Genomic DNA, 14,530 nt, shown 5'->3' with positions numbered 1-14,530 from the left:
CTTTGGTTTTGGATAAGCTTTTCATGTTGTTGTTGTTGTTGTTGTTGTTGTTGCTGCTTTTTAAGGCATTGCATAAGAATGTGGAGATTCCTAGACCTGAATGTAGCTTGAAACTGAACTGTGAGGTGATAGATCTATGTTTTACTTTTCTAGCTAGAACTACAGGACTGATTGGGGGTTGATCTTTCTGGCTGTAGTTTACAGATCCTCATAACTTCCCCCCCCTCCCCCCCCCCCCTTTTTTTTTGTTTGGGTTTTTGGTGGTTTTTGTTGTTTTTGTTAACAGCATCTTAAACCTTTTCCCTTGCATTTTAAACCCCCTGCTGAGTGCTTGGATATGGGAGCAGGGGAGGGGTTTGAGCTCCAGAAGGGAAAGGGTTCTGGGGAGTGTTTCCCCCACAGGTGCCTTGGCAGGGCTAGCACAGTGTGGGCAGTGTCCTCAAACCAGCCCCCAGGCATCCTGTGCCGTGCCAGTGAGCCCCAGCGGTGCTGGCAGCTGCCAGGCAGGGTGGGGGTTCCAGGCAGGGTGGGGGTTCCTGGCAGGGACAAGCTCACCTGACCCTGGCTGTGGGGTGCAGGAGTGCAGCTCTGACCTCACCTGGCACCAATCCTGCTCAGGACTGGGGAGCTGATCCCTCCTTCCCTGCGTGCCCAGCTTCTGGGCATGGCTGTGCCCCCATGCCGGTGCTTGTGTGCCCAGCCCTGGCCCCACAGCAGCAGGCTGTACCCCCAGCCAGGAGCTCCTGTAGGCACAGCTGTGCTTGCTCACCTTTGGTTGCCCTTCTCTGCTCCCTCCCTTTGCTGCAGGGACTCTCTTGCTGTCCATGGAGTCCTGGTGCTTGGCTGGTGCCCCAGGAGCTGTGGGCACAGCCCAGCCCGATCCTCTCTGCAGGTTTCAGTACCCCGTGGCCGTTGTCCCAGGGGGCACCTCCTGGGGCCTCTTAACTCCAATGCACATTTCAATGCACTGAAGGACTCGAGACCTGCCCCCCTCTGGCCTCCTCCCCTACCTCTTCTCTTCACTGCCAACCTCCTCCTGCTCTGGCAGAGTCCTCGGGTGCCTTCTCCACATGAGTCAGGTCAAGCCCTGTGCCAGCCCCGTGCCAGGCTGGCTCACAGCAGCGGTGGGAAATGAGCTGCTCCCCTGGCTCCTTCTACCTCTTACACATGGGGACCCTCCCCCCTGTACCCCCATCCTGGGCAGCCTCCCCAGAGGAGGGAGATTCCCAGTTTCCACTCTTTAAGTGTGCAGCTTAACCCTCCCCAGCCCCCACCCCGTGCCCCTTCCCAGACCATCTTCTGGTCTCCAACCCAAGGCTGTGCTTGGGGAGGGGCAGGAACAGGAAGCCCATGTGAAACACAGAGGCTTTTGTACCTTGGTGTCCTGCCCTGGAGGTTACCTTTAAAGCCTTCCCATCCTCATTTGTGCCCAGTGAGACCTGTACAAGCCACATGCCTTAGAACTCTGGAGAAAGCCAAGTGGCCTCCACACTGCTGCTGCCATCTGAAGGTGGAACCCTCTCACCACCTTGGTCACCATCCCCTGAGTGGGCAGAGAACAGGGTGGGTTCTGTGGGTGCTAGAGGTGTAGGGGAAGCCTGGCATGGCCCTTGCTGGGTTTGGACCCCTCACCAAGCTCCCATCCTCATTCTCTAGCCCAGCTGTGGTCCCTGCAGGGAGCTTGGCCTTGGTGGGGTGAGAGCCTCCCTCTGCTGTGGCACCCTCTGGGTGGTTACCTTTGGCTGGCTTTCCTTTCTCCCATCTGGGCTAACATGTAACTTCCACTTTCCTGCTCCAGATCTCTCTCATCCTTTCCTATCTGATCAAAAGGAAAAAGAGAAAATAAACAGACAAGGGGGAAAAAAAAAGGCAAAAAGACTGGGGGAAAGTAAACAAAGATAAAAGAGGAAGGAGAATTGTCTTGGCATTAAGCTTCCTTGATAAGAATTGTAGTAGACAAGTCTTCCTTGAACTGTTTCCCACCCCCCCCTGCAAGAGCTGCCTTTCATTCTGTGTTTGTGATGGAGAGAGGGGGAGCTGCCCCTGGAAAAGCTTTGTGGAAGTCTGGACTCTCCCTGGTGCTATTTTGGTCATTTATATATATATATATAAGGTTAAGCATTTGTGCTGTCCAAGGTCTTGGGGGGGTTTTATACAATCTTTTTATACAAAAAATAAAAGGAAAAGAAAAATAAAAGGAGTGCATCACTGAAGGGCTTCTCACAGGCTTTTTATAGCCCAAGGGTCAAAGCCCTGTGCCTTGGCCTTGTGGTGTCTTTACTGGGTTGGGGTGGGGGGGAAGGGAAAGGGGTGATCCACATCACCCAGGTACCATCTGTCAGTATTTCTGTATGACCAGAGAGACTTGATTGGGTAAATTAGTGTGAAAAGAGGGTTAGTTTTGCAGCATGAGGAGTTTGGTGACACCAGAGCTGGGCCTGGCTGCCATGGTCCCAGCGAGAGACAAGCACAGAACCTCGTGGCAGCTGGGGCTGGCCTGGCTGTGCCATGGGCTGGGGCAGGGATAGGTTGGGGCTGGGACAGAGATGGAGCAGGGATGTAATGAGTCTGAGCCAGGCCCGGCGTGGCCTGGTGGCACCTAACTGGGCCAAGGCTGGACTGGGCTGGGGTAGGGACAGGGCCGGGATGGGCCCGGGTCGGGATGGGGCCATTCAGCCTGACAGCACTAGGGCGGGGCCAGGCTATGAGCTTGATTGGATTGGTCGGAGCTGAGGAAGAGCCTGAACAGGTCTGGAAATGGGCGGGAGCCAGAACCAGGCTGGGAACAGAGCAAGGCCAGGCCAGAACCGGGCTCGGAATGGGCCAGGGCTAGGGCCAGAACTGGGCTGGGTGCAAGCCACAGCCGGGCCAGGTCCACGTGGGTCTTCGCGCCGGAGCCATGACAGGCACGCGGGATTCCAGGGATGTGGGCGTGGCCAGCGGCTCTGCCAATCGCAGGCGTCCCGGCGGGCGCGATGGGCGGAGACTGTCGCCACAGCAACGCGACGGGTTAATCAGCCCCCCCCCCCTCCCCCCGGTAACCGCCCCCTCCCGCCGGCAACCGGCGCGCGGCGCTCGCGGCCGCCGCCGTGACGTCAGCGTGACGCAAGCGCGTAGCGTGCGAGTGACGTGGTCCCGGGCAGGCGGGCGGGGCCGGTTTGAACGCGGAGCAGACGGGGCGAGAGCGGGGCAGGTAACGGGCCGGGCCGGGCCCTGGCGGCGGGGTCGTGGGCGGCGGGCGGGGAGGAGGGCCTGGGCTCGGGCAGCGGCAGGGTGGGGCCGGTCGGAGCCCGGTGGGCTGTGAGGGGACCGGTGTGAGGCCTGCAGGGCCGGGCCGCGCCTGCCCCGGGCGCGGGGGACCGCGGGGCCTTGGCTGAGCGGTGCAAAGTACTCCCCGGGGTGGGCGGCGGCGGTGGTGGTGGGGGAAAACGCGGCGGCGGCGGCGGCGAAGAAGAAGGAAGGGGAGGAAGGGGGGCGCGGGCCGTGCCCCACCCGCGGCGGGGGCGTGCGGCGCGGCCGGCTCTGCCCGGCGGCGGCAGCAGCTGCACCGGGGCTCTGCGGCCGGGCAGCGAGCGTGGCGGCTCCGCTTTGTGCCGGCGGAGCTGGGCGGGGACCGGCCGCTTGGTGTTTCCCCCTGGAGAGATCCCGGGGTGGACCAGGAAGTGTCGGTGCGCTGCGGGGCGGTGGGGCTGAGGGGGGATGGATAACGTGCCCGCGGCGATCCCCTCCGCCGCAGCTTCCACGCGAGGCCCTTGCCGTTCGTTTTGCTTCCCAGAGCCACCCGAGAGGTGCCCTTTTCAGGGGGGTGCAGTGAGGGCTTGCCAGCCGTCGGCAGCGGGCAGCTGCGCCGCGTTTCCCGTGCATCAGGCTGGGCTCGGCTGTAGTGCGGAGGCCGGGAGGAAGCCGCAGCCGAGCGAGCGGCTGACACCGGCGGCGGCCGTGGAGCTCACAGCTCCGCTTCTGTCTTGCAGAAAATGGCAGTGAATGTGTATTCGACTTCAGTGACCAGCGATAACCTGAGCCGACATGACATGCTGGCCTGGATCAACGAGTCCCTGCAGCTGACCCTGACCAAGATCGAACAGCTCTGCTCGGGTGAGGGGGCTCGGGCCAAGGCGGCTCCCGGGTTGGGGATGCAGCCCGGCTCTGTCGAGGTGCAGTTGCACCGTGTGACCTGGCTGAGCTGGCCTCTGTGACCTGGCTGAGCTGGCCTCTGTGCCTCTGCTGCTGGCTTGGCTCTTGGTGTGAGCCGACCCGTGGGCAGCCTTGTAACCCGGTTAGGGTTGGGGTTGTATTGAAGTGGTTGTTAATGATGTCAGCAGAATGGAGGAGCACCTCCTGACTCATGGCAGCAAGGGGGAAGAGGAGATAATGTGTAAAAAGGACTCAGAGGGTGTTTCCAAGGAGTGAAGCCTTTGGTCTTGATGAATAGAATAAGTCTTACCAGTGCAGTAACAGCCCAGGCAGGTGTGAATTCCTCTGGAAGAGAGGCCCTGGGAGCTGTGGGAGGCTGGGCAGGAGGTGTGAGGGAGGTATCCTGGTGACTCTTGGGCTCACCCTCAGGGTTTGCAGCCTGTGGGGCTCTGTCACCCCAGCTGAGGCAGGCTGGGGCTGAGCTCAGCACGGCTGGGGCGGAGCTGGAGGCAGAAAAGGGGAAGTGGTTGTGGTCCCGAGATGGAGTCAAGTGTCCTCAGAGGGCTCCCAGGGGGTGTGGGAGGAGGCCTGCAGAGGTGAGCTGCTGGCAGATAGGCTGTGAAGGGAGAGCTAAAACCCAACCTAAGGCTGAAAGTGCAGCCCAGGTTAGAGGGGGTGATTTGGCTGAGTGCAGCAGGCAGGGGACTTGAAGAGGGGAAGTGCAGCTCATGCAGTGAGCTTAGGGTGAGGGGCAGCTCATAGGTGAGAGATGTGGAAGAAAGAGAGGAGGAAATCTGCAAGGAGTTTGGGGCTGGCACTGCAACCTGTGGGAGAAACCTTCCCGAAGAGCACTGCCGGGCAGGGCACTTGCAGGAGACAGCTGCCAGCTGCTTGTGGTGGCTTTGGTGTGCAGAGGTGGTGGAGAGAAGCTGAGGGTGAAGGATTTGAGGCTCTGCAAGCAGAGGAGCAGGGCTGAGGGAAATGGGTTGAGCAGCCTGTCCTGTGCAGCGCTGGCTCACACTGGGAGGCTGTGCCGGGAGTTGGTGTGTCTGGAATGCTGGCAGAGCCGAGTCTGGAGCCGGCAGGATAATGAGTGCTGGCTCTGCAGAATTTCAGCTCACTTGTTTGCAGGAGCAGGCTGGGAGCTGTCACTCTGCTATGTGCTGAGTAATGGCCCTCCCCTCTGCCTGCAGAGAGGCCCCCAGCCCCTGGGCACCCGCTGGCTTCTGCTGTCACAACTGGCTGCCACCAGGAGCTCCCAAGCCTGCCCTGCCCGCTCTGGGGCTGGCAGCGGTGCCAGCAGCAGGCTGGGGCTCTGTAAATGCACAAAGGGTGACCTGGTTCCTTCTTCTCTCCTTCTTCTTCTCTCCTTCTTCTTCTCTCCTTCTTCTTCTCTCCTTCTTCTTCTCTCCTTCTTCTTCTCTCCTTCTTCTTCTCTCCTTCTTCTTCTCTCCTTCTTCTTCTCTCCTTCTTCTTCTCTCCTTCTTCTTCTCTCCTTCTTCTTCTCTCCTTCTTCTTCTCTCCTTCTTCTTCTCTCCTTCTTCTTCTCTCCTTCTTCTTCTCTCCTGATCAGGTTCATCACTCTGTGTCCCCCAGGGTTAGCAAACCTGGTCTCTGGCAAGAGGGTTTTTTTGCCCTGAGGTGGGCACAGGAGTTGTTCAGGCAGTGAACTGGAAGAGCCATGATTGATTGATGGATGGATTGATCTTTCTTTGCACCAGGGGATGAGCAGCAGCTTTCCCAGCAGGGAGGGGAAGTGGGAGCCCCAAAGGACCCTGCAGGATTATCTGGCAGGGGATGCTCAGGGCAGGCCTTCGTTGCCTTGGGTTGAAATGCATCCACTCAGCACCAGGATTGCTTAGCTCCTGGCCTTCAGGCAGCTGCCAAGGGCCTGTCCTGGAGCTGTGCAGTTTCAGGCTGAGGTTCCCAGCTCCCTCTCTGTGTTGAATGGATTGCTGCAGGTGGGGGAGCAGCACTCAGGGCATTGCTCTCCTCTTGGCAGCGGCACATGGTCGCCATCAGCACTGCAGAGGTTAAAACCCTCTGGTTTGGGGTGAAACCCTCTATTTCTGGGTTAAACCCCTCTGGTTTTATTGCCACAAAAGCTGATTTAATGCCTTCATATATTCCTCTGTCATTGCTTGCCCTCCCTGGCTGAGCTGCATCCTTCTGCTCCTGGCTGAGAGCTGACTTGAGGGAGCTGAAGGAGTCAGAATTAACCAGGAACTGTTTCACTTCAGGCCTTGACTTAAATAGAATCCAACCTCATTTGGCCCTCCTGCCTTTGAGGGCACCTTGAGCTGTGTGTGTAGGTTGTGTGTGTGTGTGTGGTGAGTAAATGTGTCACACTCTTCCTGGTGACTAAATGTAACTGGGAGTGATGACTGGAGCTGAGTGGAGATAAGAGGTGATTACACTCCCCTTGGACCTCAGCTCTGGCCTCCCAGCCAGCAGAAGGCAAAGGCAAATTACTCCTTGGCTCTTTCTGTTCAGAACAGAATAGAATGAACCAGGTTGGAAGAGACCTTTGAGATCACCAAGTCCAACCTCTCCCCCAGCACCATCTGATCAACTCAACCATGGCACCAAGGGCCTCAGCCAGGCTCTTAAACACCCCCAGGGATGGGGACTCCACCACCTCCCTGGGCAGCACATTCCCAGGGCCAATCTCTCTTGCTGGGAAGAATTTCTTCCTAGCATCCAGCCTGAACCTCCCCTGGCACAGCTTGAGGCTGTGTCCTCTTGTTCTGGTGCTGGCTGCCTGGGAGAAGAGCCCAACCCCCACCTGGCTCCAACCTCCCTTCAGGGAGTTGGAGAGAGCAAGAAGGTCTCCCCTGAGCCTCCTCTGCAGGCTAAGCAACCCCAGCTCCCTCAGCCTCTCCTCCCAGGGCTGTGCTCCAGACCCCTCCCCAGCTTTGTTGCCCTTCTCTGGACATGTTCTCTTGGCCTGAAGGAGTGAGGGTTGCTCTTGATCATCCAAGTTCAAGTCCTGAGCCCCCCAGGTGTGGCTCTGCAGCTGCCTTAAGCTCACTGCCAGCTGTGCTGCACCCAGAGAGGAGTCTGAAGGTTTCCTGTTCTGCCGTCGCGGCCTTGAGGGGGTTGGGTAGCTGAGGAGGGCTCAGGTCAGCTTGCTGCCTGAGCAGGGCTGGACTGATCCTGTGTTCTTCTGCTGTTGGCAGGTGCTGCCTACTGCCAGTTTATGGACATGCTCTTCCCAGGCTCTGTGGCCCTCAAGAAGGTGAAGTTCCAGGCCAAGCTGGAGCACGAGTACATCCAGAACTTCAAGGTCCTGCAGGCGGGTTTCAAACGCATGGGTGTCGACAAAGTAAGCTGCCCCCTGCCTGCTGCTGCTCTCTGCTGCTCCTGCTGGAGTGGCTGGAATGTGCTGGGAATGTGGCTGGGACACAGCTGGGAGCAGAGCTTGCTTTTGCCTGGGGGCCTCAAAGCCCTGGGGGCTGGTTTGGGCCGGGGTCCTCGCTGCGGCCTCACGCAGCTAAGGGTCAGCTCAGCAGCCAGCTGAGGGCTTCCATTGCCAGCCTGTGCTGCAACTGCTGAGCTAAACCTCACCTGGGCTTCCTGTCTCAGCCACCTTTCTCCCACCTACCTTCCCATTCCCCTCTGCTGTGGTAGTCCTGAGGGTTTCAGTTCAGGCTTGATTAGGTCGGAAGAGACCTTTAGGATCATGGAGTCCAACCTCTGTCCCAGCACTGCCAGGGCACCACTCACCCTTCTCCTCAGCACCACATCTCCAGGGCTTTGCAGCTCCTCTGGGGATCCAGTGTGTCATCTGAAGGTGCTGCAAGTGAGATCCATGAGCAGCCTGTCCTGGTGGGAGCAGGTGGCAGCTGCTGGGACTGCTGACAGCACCTTGGCTTTGGTGCAGAGCAGTTCTGTGGGGCAGCACTTTGCTGCCTGTCAGGTGTCTTCTCACCCTAGGGGCCAGCAGCCTCAAGCCACCCTGCTTCTGCTTGGGGGAAGCAGCTCCTGTGGTGTCTAGCCCTGGAGAACCACTTTCACATGCTGGTTGATCACATAATGGTGATGGCTGCTGGCCCCTGCCAGGTGCTGGGCTCTCAGCTCATGGTCTGCAGGCTTCACAGCTCACTGCATCTTTTTGACAGCCTTTGGGCTGCAGCTGGAGCCTCAAATGGGTTGGGTTGGAAGGGACCTTAAAGCTCATCCAGTTCCAACCCCCTGCCCTGGGCAGGGACACCTCCCACCAGCCCAGCCTGCTCCAGGCCTCATCCAGCCTGGCCTTGAGCTTCTCCAGGCAGGTGAAATCCACAGCCTCCCTGGGCAACCTGTGCCAGTGCCTCCCCACCCTCCCTGGAGAGAATTCCTTCCTCATCTTCAGTCTCAGTCTCCCCTCTCCCAGCTCCAAGCCATTGCCCCTTGTCCTGGCACTGCCAGCCCTTGTCAGGAGTCCTTCCCCAGCTCTCCTGGAGCCCCTTTCAGCTACTGGAATCCTCCAAGGGTGATGCCCAGCTGTGTGTTCCCCCTCTGTGGGGCCTGTCCAGTGGCTCTGGCTGCTGGGAGCTGGTGCTGGCTGTGCCAGCTTCAGCTGCCCAGAAAGGCTTTGTGCTGAGCTGGGTGCAGCAGAAGCTTTGCTGCAGAGTTCTCTTTGCAGCTGCAGTTCTGAATGCCAATCATTAGCCCAGATCCCACAGTTCAACCCAGAGCTGTGCTCCAGGAGGCTTTTTCTCCACCCTGGCCAAAGATTTTTTTGCACTTCTGAGACTTAAACCTTGTCAGCAAACTGGGAATTAACCTTTCCCCCTTCCCCCACCCCCCTGCCCTTTCTTCCCCTTTGTTTTCCTCCTGCTCCAGATAATTCCTGTGGACAAATTGGTGAAAGGGAAGTTCCAGGACAACTTTGAGTTTGTTCAGTGGTTCAAGAAGTTCTTTGATGCCAACTATGATGGGAAGGAGTATGACCCTGTTGCTGCTAGGCAAGGCCAAGAGACAGTGGCCCCCAACCTGGTTGCTCCAGTGATGAACAAACCCAAGAAGTCTCTCAGCTCAAACACTGCAGGTAAGAGGAAATGGGGGCTGAAGGGGGGGAAAGGTTGGGGGGGGAAGCAGAGAGAGTTGCTAAGGGCAGCTGGGCTGTCACACAATGTTAGAGGCTGGAAGGGACCTCCAGAGGTCATGGAGTCCAACCCCCCTGCCAAAGCCTGGGGGATGGAGTTGGAGCACTCTGCCTCTTGTTTTGGAGATGCTGGGCTTCAAAAGCTCAGTCATAGAGTGCTGGAATGGGTTGGGATGGAAGGGAGCTCCCAAAGGTCACCCAGGCCAACCCCCCTGCCCTCAGCAGGGACATCCTCCCCTGCAGCAGCTTGCTCACAGCCTTCTCCAGCCTCACCTTGCACAGCTCCAGCCATGGGGCCTCAGCTCCCTCCCTGGGCAACCTGCTGCAGTGTTCCAGCAGCCTCCTGGGGCACAACTTGTTCCTCCCCTCCAATCTCAATCTGCTCTGCTCTCATTTCAAACCCCTGCCCCTGGTGCTGTCCCTGCAGGCCTTTGGGAGCAGTCCCTCTGCAGCCTTGCTGGAGCCTCCTGCAGGTGCTGGGAGGCTGCTCTGAGGTCTGCCTGGAGCCTTCTCTCCTCCAGGCTGAGCACCCCCAGCTCCCTCAGCCTGGCCTTGCAGCAGAGGTTCTGCAGCATTTTCCTGGCCTCCTCTGGCCCCTTTCCATCAGCTCCAGATCCCTCCTGTGCTGAGGGCTCCAGGGCTGGCCCCAGCCCTGCAGGTGAGGCCTGAGCAGAGCAGAGGGGCAGGATCCCCTCTGGCCACCCTGCTTTGGGTGCAGCCCAGGCTGCCCTTGGCCTTCTGAGCTGCAAGCTCCCACTGCTGGCTCCTGGCCAGCTTCTCCTCCAGCAGTCAGGTTTAGCTGGGAGGTTGCAGCCCCAGCCTGTGCCACAGCAGCTGCACAGGGTGGAAGTGGAACCCTTCAGCTGATTGCTAAGCTGAGCCTTAGCTGCATGAGGCTGAGCCTCCCGGAGGCCTTCTCTGCAGGGCTGCTCTCATCCCCCAGCCTGGATTGCTGGCACCCAGGTTTCTGTGAGCTACAGGAAGGAAAACCTTCTCTGAGGGAGAAGGGGGCAGAGGTGGGTGCTGGCCAGCCCAGGAGCCATGGCCATGCCCTGGGCAGGCAGGAGGCCTCTCGGGAGGAGCTCAGCTCTGAGCTCCTCTGGTGCCTGAGCGCCGCCGCGGGCGGGCAGCGACCCTCCGGGAGGAGTCTCCTGCAGGCAGCCCTCCTGCAGGGCAGGAGCTGTGGTGAGAGGAGCTGTGAGGTGTGGTGAGAGGAGCTAACCCTGAGGTGCCCTTGCAGCCCCACAGAGGCCCATGGTGACGCAGAGGACCGCAGCCACCCCCAAGGCTGGCAGCGGCGTGGTGAAAAAGGCAGCGGGAGACGAGGAGTCGGCAGGGCTGATCGAGCAGGTGGGTGCCAGGCAGCCCCCAGCTGCTGAGCTCTGCTCCACAGGGCTGGCTGCTGAGCTGCTGTTGGACAGGGGTGCAGCAGGCAGGTGGAAGGAGAGAGTCATCATAGGATCAATAAGGTTGGAGAAGGCCTCAGAGCTCATCAAGTCCAAGCTGCCACCCAGCACCTCCTGACAGCCAAGCCACGGCTCCAAGGGCCACATCCAGGCCCCTCTTGAACTCCACCACCTCCCTGGGCAGCACATTCCCATGGCAAATTAACTCCTCCTGTGAAGAGCTTTCTCCTCACCTCCAGCCTAAACCTCCCCTGCCACAGCTTGAGGCTGTGTCCTCTTGTTCTGGTGCTGGGTGCCTGCCTGGCAGCGGAGACCAACCCCCACCTGGCTCCAACCTCCCTGCAGGGAGTTGCAGAGAGCAAGAAGGTCTCCCCTGAGCCTCCTCTTCTCCAGGCTGAACACCCCAGCTCCCTCAGCCTCTCCTCCCAGGGCTGTGCTCCAGACCCCTCCTTGCCCTTCTCTGGACACCTTCAGGCCTCTCAATGTCCTTCTTAAACAGAGGAGCCCAGAACTGGCCACAGGACTCCAGGTGTGGCCTGAGCAGGGCTGAGCACAGGGCAGGATGAGCTCCCTGCTCCTGCTGGCCACACTGTTCCTGCTGCAGGCCAGGCTGCCCTTGGCCTTCTTGGCCCCCTGGGCACACTGCTGGCTCAGAGGGAGAGCCTGAGTGCAGTAAAGCTCATCAGGAATCACTTCCTTAGAGGCCTGGGTGAGGAGGGCCTCACTGCTCAGCTCACAGCCAACCCCCCCCCTGCAGCACACAGAGCTGCAGGCATCCCAGCCCCTCCTGGGCCATGTCACACATAGCTTTGCCTTGAAAATATTCCCACAGCTGTGTGGCAGCTCTCAGCATTCCAAGCCAGCTATGAGCAGCTGCTGCTCCAGCAGGCACAGGGCCATAACCCAGCCCAGGGCAGCAGCAGCTTGGAATGTGTCAGCAGAAGGACCTGCAGGCAGCCTCTGCTTTACCTGCCCCAGGGGGTGAAGCCCTCAGCCTGTCCCAAGTGTGGCAGAGGGTGTTTGGTGGAGCAGTGGTGGTGCAGCTTGAGCAACAGACTTCCTTCCTCCTCCTCCTCCTCCTCCCCCAGCCCTCCCCCTCCCCCCCTCTGAGCTGCTTCTGGAGTGTTTGGCATCTCCCCAGCCTCTGAGCACGTGGGGGGCTGTGCTCTGGGGGCAGCTGCCACTGCTGGGTCAATTGTTGGTGGTGCCCCTTTGGCAGATCAATGTCTTGAAACTTACTGTTGAAGATCTGGAGAAGGAGAGAGACTTCTACTTTGGCAAGCTGAGGAACATTGAGCTGATCTGCCAGGAGAATGAAGGGGAGAATGACCCAGTGCTGCAGAGGATTGTGGAGATTCTTTATGCCACAGATGTAAGTGAGCTGCTGCAAGGGGGACCTGCATGGCTGCTCCCCCCCTCTGTAACTGGAAGCTGCCTGGGCTCCCCAGGCCTCCTGCTATTTCTGCTTCCTTGGGTTTTTTTCCCCTTTGGGTTCATGGCCTTGGGGTTTTTCCATGAGCAGAGCAGGTTGGAAAAGACTTTCAGGTCCAGCCAGCAGCCCAGCACCACCCCATGGCCACCAGACCCTGTCCCCAGGTTTCCTGGACACCCTCAGGGATGGGGACTCCACCACCTGCCTGGGCAGCCTGTGCCAGGCCCTCAGCACTCCCTCAGGACAGAAACCTTTCCTGGTGTCCAACCCAAACCTCCCCTGGCACAGCTTCAACCCATTTCTCCTTGTCCACTTGGCAGAAGAGACCAACAGCAGCCCCCCCCTGCCCCCAGCCTCCTTCCAGGGGGTTGTGGAGAGGTCCCCTCAGCCTTCTCTGTTCTGCTCAGGCAGCAGGCAAGGCTCAGCCTCTCCTGGGCAGTGAACAGATCGAAGGTGAGGGGAAGAACTCTCCTGGCCATTGAAGTTGACCCTGAAGGGTCACTTGAGGGAGATTTCATGGAATCCCAGAGTGGCTCAGGTTGGAAGGGAGCTCAGAGCTCATCCCCTCCAACCTCCCCCCCTTGGGCAGGAACAGCTCATCTGGCCTCAGCTGCTCAAGGCCTCATCCAGCCTGGCCTTGAGCACCCCCAGGAAGGAGGCAGCTGCAGCCTGTTCCACTCTCTCAGCAGCCTCCTACTGAATACCTTCCTCAGCTCCAGTCTAGCCCCTCTCTCCCTCAGCTTCAAACCATTCCCCTCTCTCCAGACACCCTCCTGCAAAGTCCCTCTGCAGCCTTCCTGCAGGATCCCTTCAGGTCCTGGCAGGCAGCTCTGAGCTCCCCCTGCCTCAAACCAACCCCAGCTCCCTCAGCCTGTGCTCAAGGCAGAGCTGCTGCAGCCCTGGCTTCAAAGAGTAGAACAGAATAAACCAGGTTGGAAGAGACCTTTGAGGTCATCCACTCCAACCTCTCCCCCAGCACCACCTAATCAACTCAACCATGGCACCAAGGGCCTCATCCAGGCTCTTCCTAAACACCTCCAGGGATGGGGACTCCACCACCTCCCTGGGCAGCACATCCCCAGGGCCAATCTCTCTTGCTGGGAAGAATTCCTTCCTCACCTCCAGCCCAAACCTCCCCTGGCACAGCTTGAGACTATGTCCTCTTGTTCTGGTGCTGGCTGCCTGGGAGAAGAGCCTCACCCCCACCTGGCTCCAACCTCCCTGCAGGGAGTTGGAGAGAGCAATGAGGTCTCCCCTGAGCCTCCTCTTCTGCAGGCTAAGCAACCCCAGCTCCCTCAGCCTCTCCTCCCAGGGCTGTGCCCCAGACCCCTCCCCAGCTTTGTTGCCCTTCTCTGGACACCTTCCAGCAGCAACTCCAAAGCACAGAGAGAGAGAGAGAGGGCAGCCCCAGGCCCCTGCTCTTGTGCCCTCAGCTTTTCACGCCGGGTTGCTTGTTTGTTTCCTTTCCCCTTGCCCCTTTCAGGAAGGCTTTGTGATACCTGACGAGGGAGCCCCACAGGAGGAGCAAGAAGAGTATTAACAGACCACCTACTGTCCCAGCAGAGCAGCAGCAGCAGCAACCACCTCCACCACCACCACCTCCACCTCCACCACCACCACCATCGAGAATTCTTTGCCCCAGATCATGTGCTTAACTGTCAAGTACTCCACTTTGTTCTTAGAGGACTCCACCGGTTTCTTTTCATGAGCAACCAACCAAGCAACAAACAAACAAACACCACACAGAGGACAAAAAAGGAAGACGACAAAGAGAGTGGGGGAGGGGGAACCACAAAGCCAACACAAAGTACCTCTTCTTGAAGTGCACTTTGCAGGAGTTTCACCTGGGGCAGTGGGGGTCGAGCCGGGAGCTCCTCCTCAGGCTGCAGCCCAGCACTGGCCCCACCTGGGTGGGGAGGGAAAAAGGGCTTTGGCCAGGGTGAGGGAGCAAGCAAGAGGCTGCAGCTTTGTTCTGCTTGGCTTGGGTTTGGTTTCCTTTGCACCTAACCTTGCTGGTACAACACTTGAGGGGGGGGAGGGAAAGAGAGAGAGAGAGAGAGAGGGATTGGAGAGCCGTGGGTTGGTTGTAGGTGAGGTGGGAGAGGGGGGCAGGAGGAGAGGCTCTGCCTGCCAGGGTGCTTTGGTTTCTGGTTTTCCTCTGGAGCTCTGGGGGAAGGTTGGCAGCACAGAGGTGATGCTCAGATGCCTTAAGACAAAACAAGAGGGGTTCTGTGAACAGGGAAGAGGCTTCCCTAGGGCCACATTGAAGGGCTGTGGTGGTGGTGGGGGGGGTGTGCTTCACCTTGGGTGGGGGCTGAAGGTTTGACTTCACTGCTGCCTCTCTATCTCTCTTTCTTTCTCTCTCTCTGGCTCCCCAAAGGGAGGGGAGGAGGGCAGGGGGGGTGCTGGTGGTGCTGGGGAGGAGGCAAACCCAACTCCCCCCCCCTCTGGAAGGCTGCTGACAAAGTG

The 14,530-nt window shown here is 59.2% G+C and overlaps 1 protein-coding gene across 1 annotated transcript; it reads left to right on the top strand.

The window, feature by feature from the left end:
* The first annotated feature begins 3,093 nt into the window (after window positions 1–3,093).
* Window positions 3,094–13,781, top strand: MAPRE1 (microtubule associated protein RP/EB family member 1). Its single transcript, XM_054173653.1, has 7 exons — window positions 3,094–3,193; window positions 3,972–4,095; window positions 7,314–7,459; window positions 8,962–9,166; window positions 10,464–10,573; window positions 11,849–12,001; window positions 13,545–13,781. The coding sequence occupies exons 2-7, from the start codon at window positions 3,975–3,977 to the stop codon at window positions 13,599–13,601; spliced, it is 792 nt and encodes a 263-aa protein (XP_054029628.1). The 5' UTR covers window positions 3,094–3,193; window positions 3,972–3,974; the 3' UTR covers window positions 13,602–13,781.
* Window positions 13,782–14,530: the final 749 nt, after the last annotated feature.

The sequence above is a fragment of the Dryobates pubescens genome, chromosome 26 (assembly GCF_014839835.1).
Source record: "Dryobates pubescens isolate bDryPub1 chromosome 26, bDryPub1.pri, whole genome shotgun sequence".
Lineage (NCBI taxonomy): Eukaryota > Metazoa > Chordata > Aves > Piciformes > Picidae > Dryobates > Dryobates pubescens.
This window is presented reverse-complemented; position numbering and strand designations above follow the sequence as displayed.

Bases quoted from the DNA above. Each gene is read 5' to 3' on its own strand.
- MAPRE1 (XM_054173653.1), top strand. From the start codon at position 3,975: ATGGCAGTGAATGTGTATTCGACTTCAGTGACCAGCGATAACCTGAGC. The intron at 10,574-11,848 runs GTGGGTGCCAGG...CCCCTTTGGCAG, and splicing joins CGGCAGGGCTGATCGAGCAG to ATCAATGTCTTGAAACTTAC. The intron at 12,002-13,544 runs GTAAGTGAGCTG...TGCCCCTTTCAG, and splicing joins AGATTCTTTATGCCACAGAT to GAAGGCTTTGTGATACCTGA.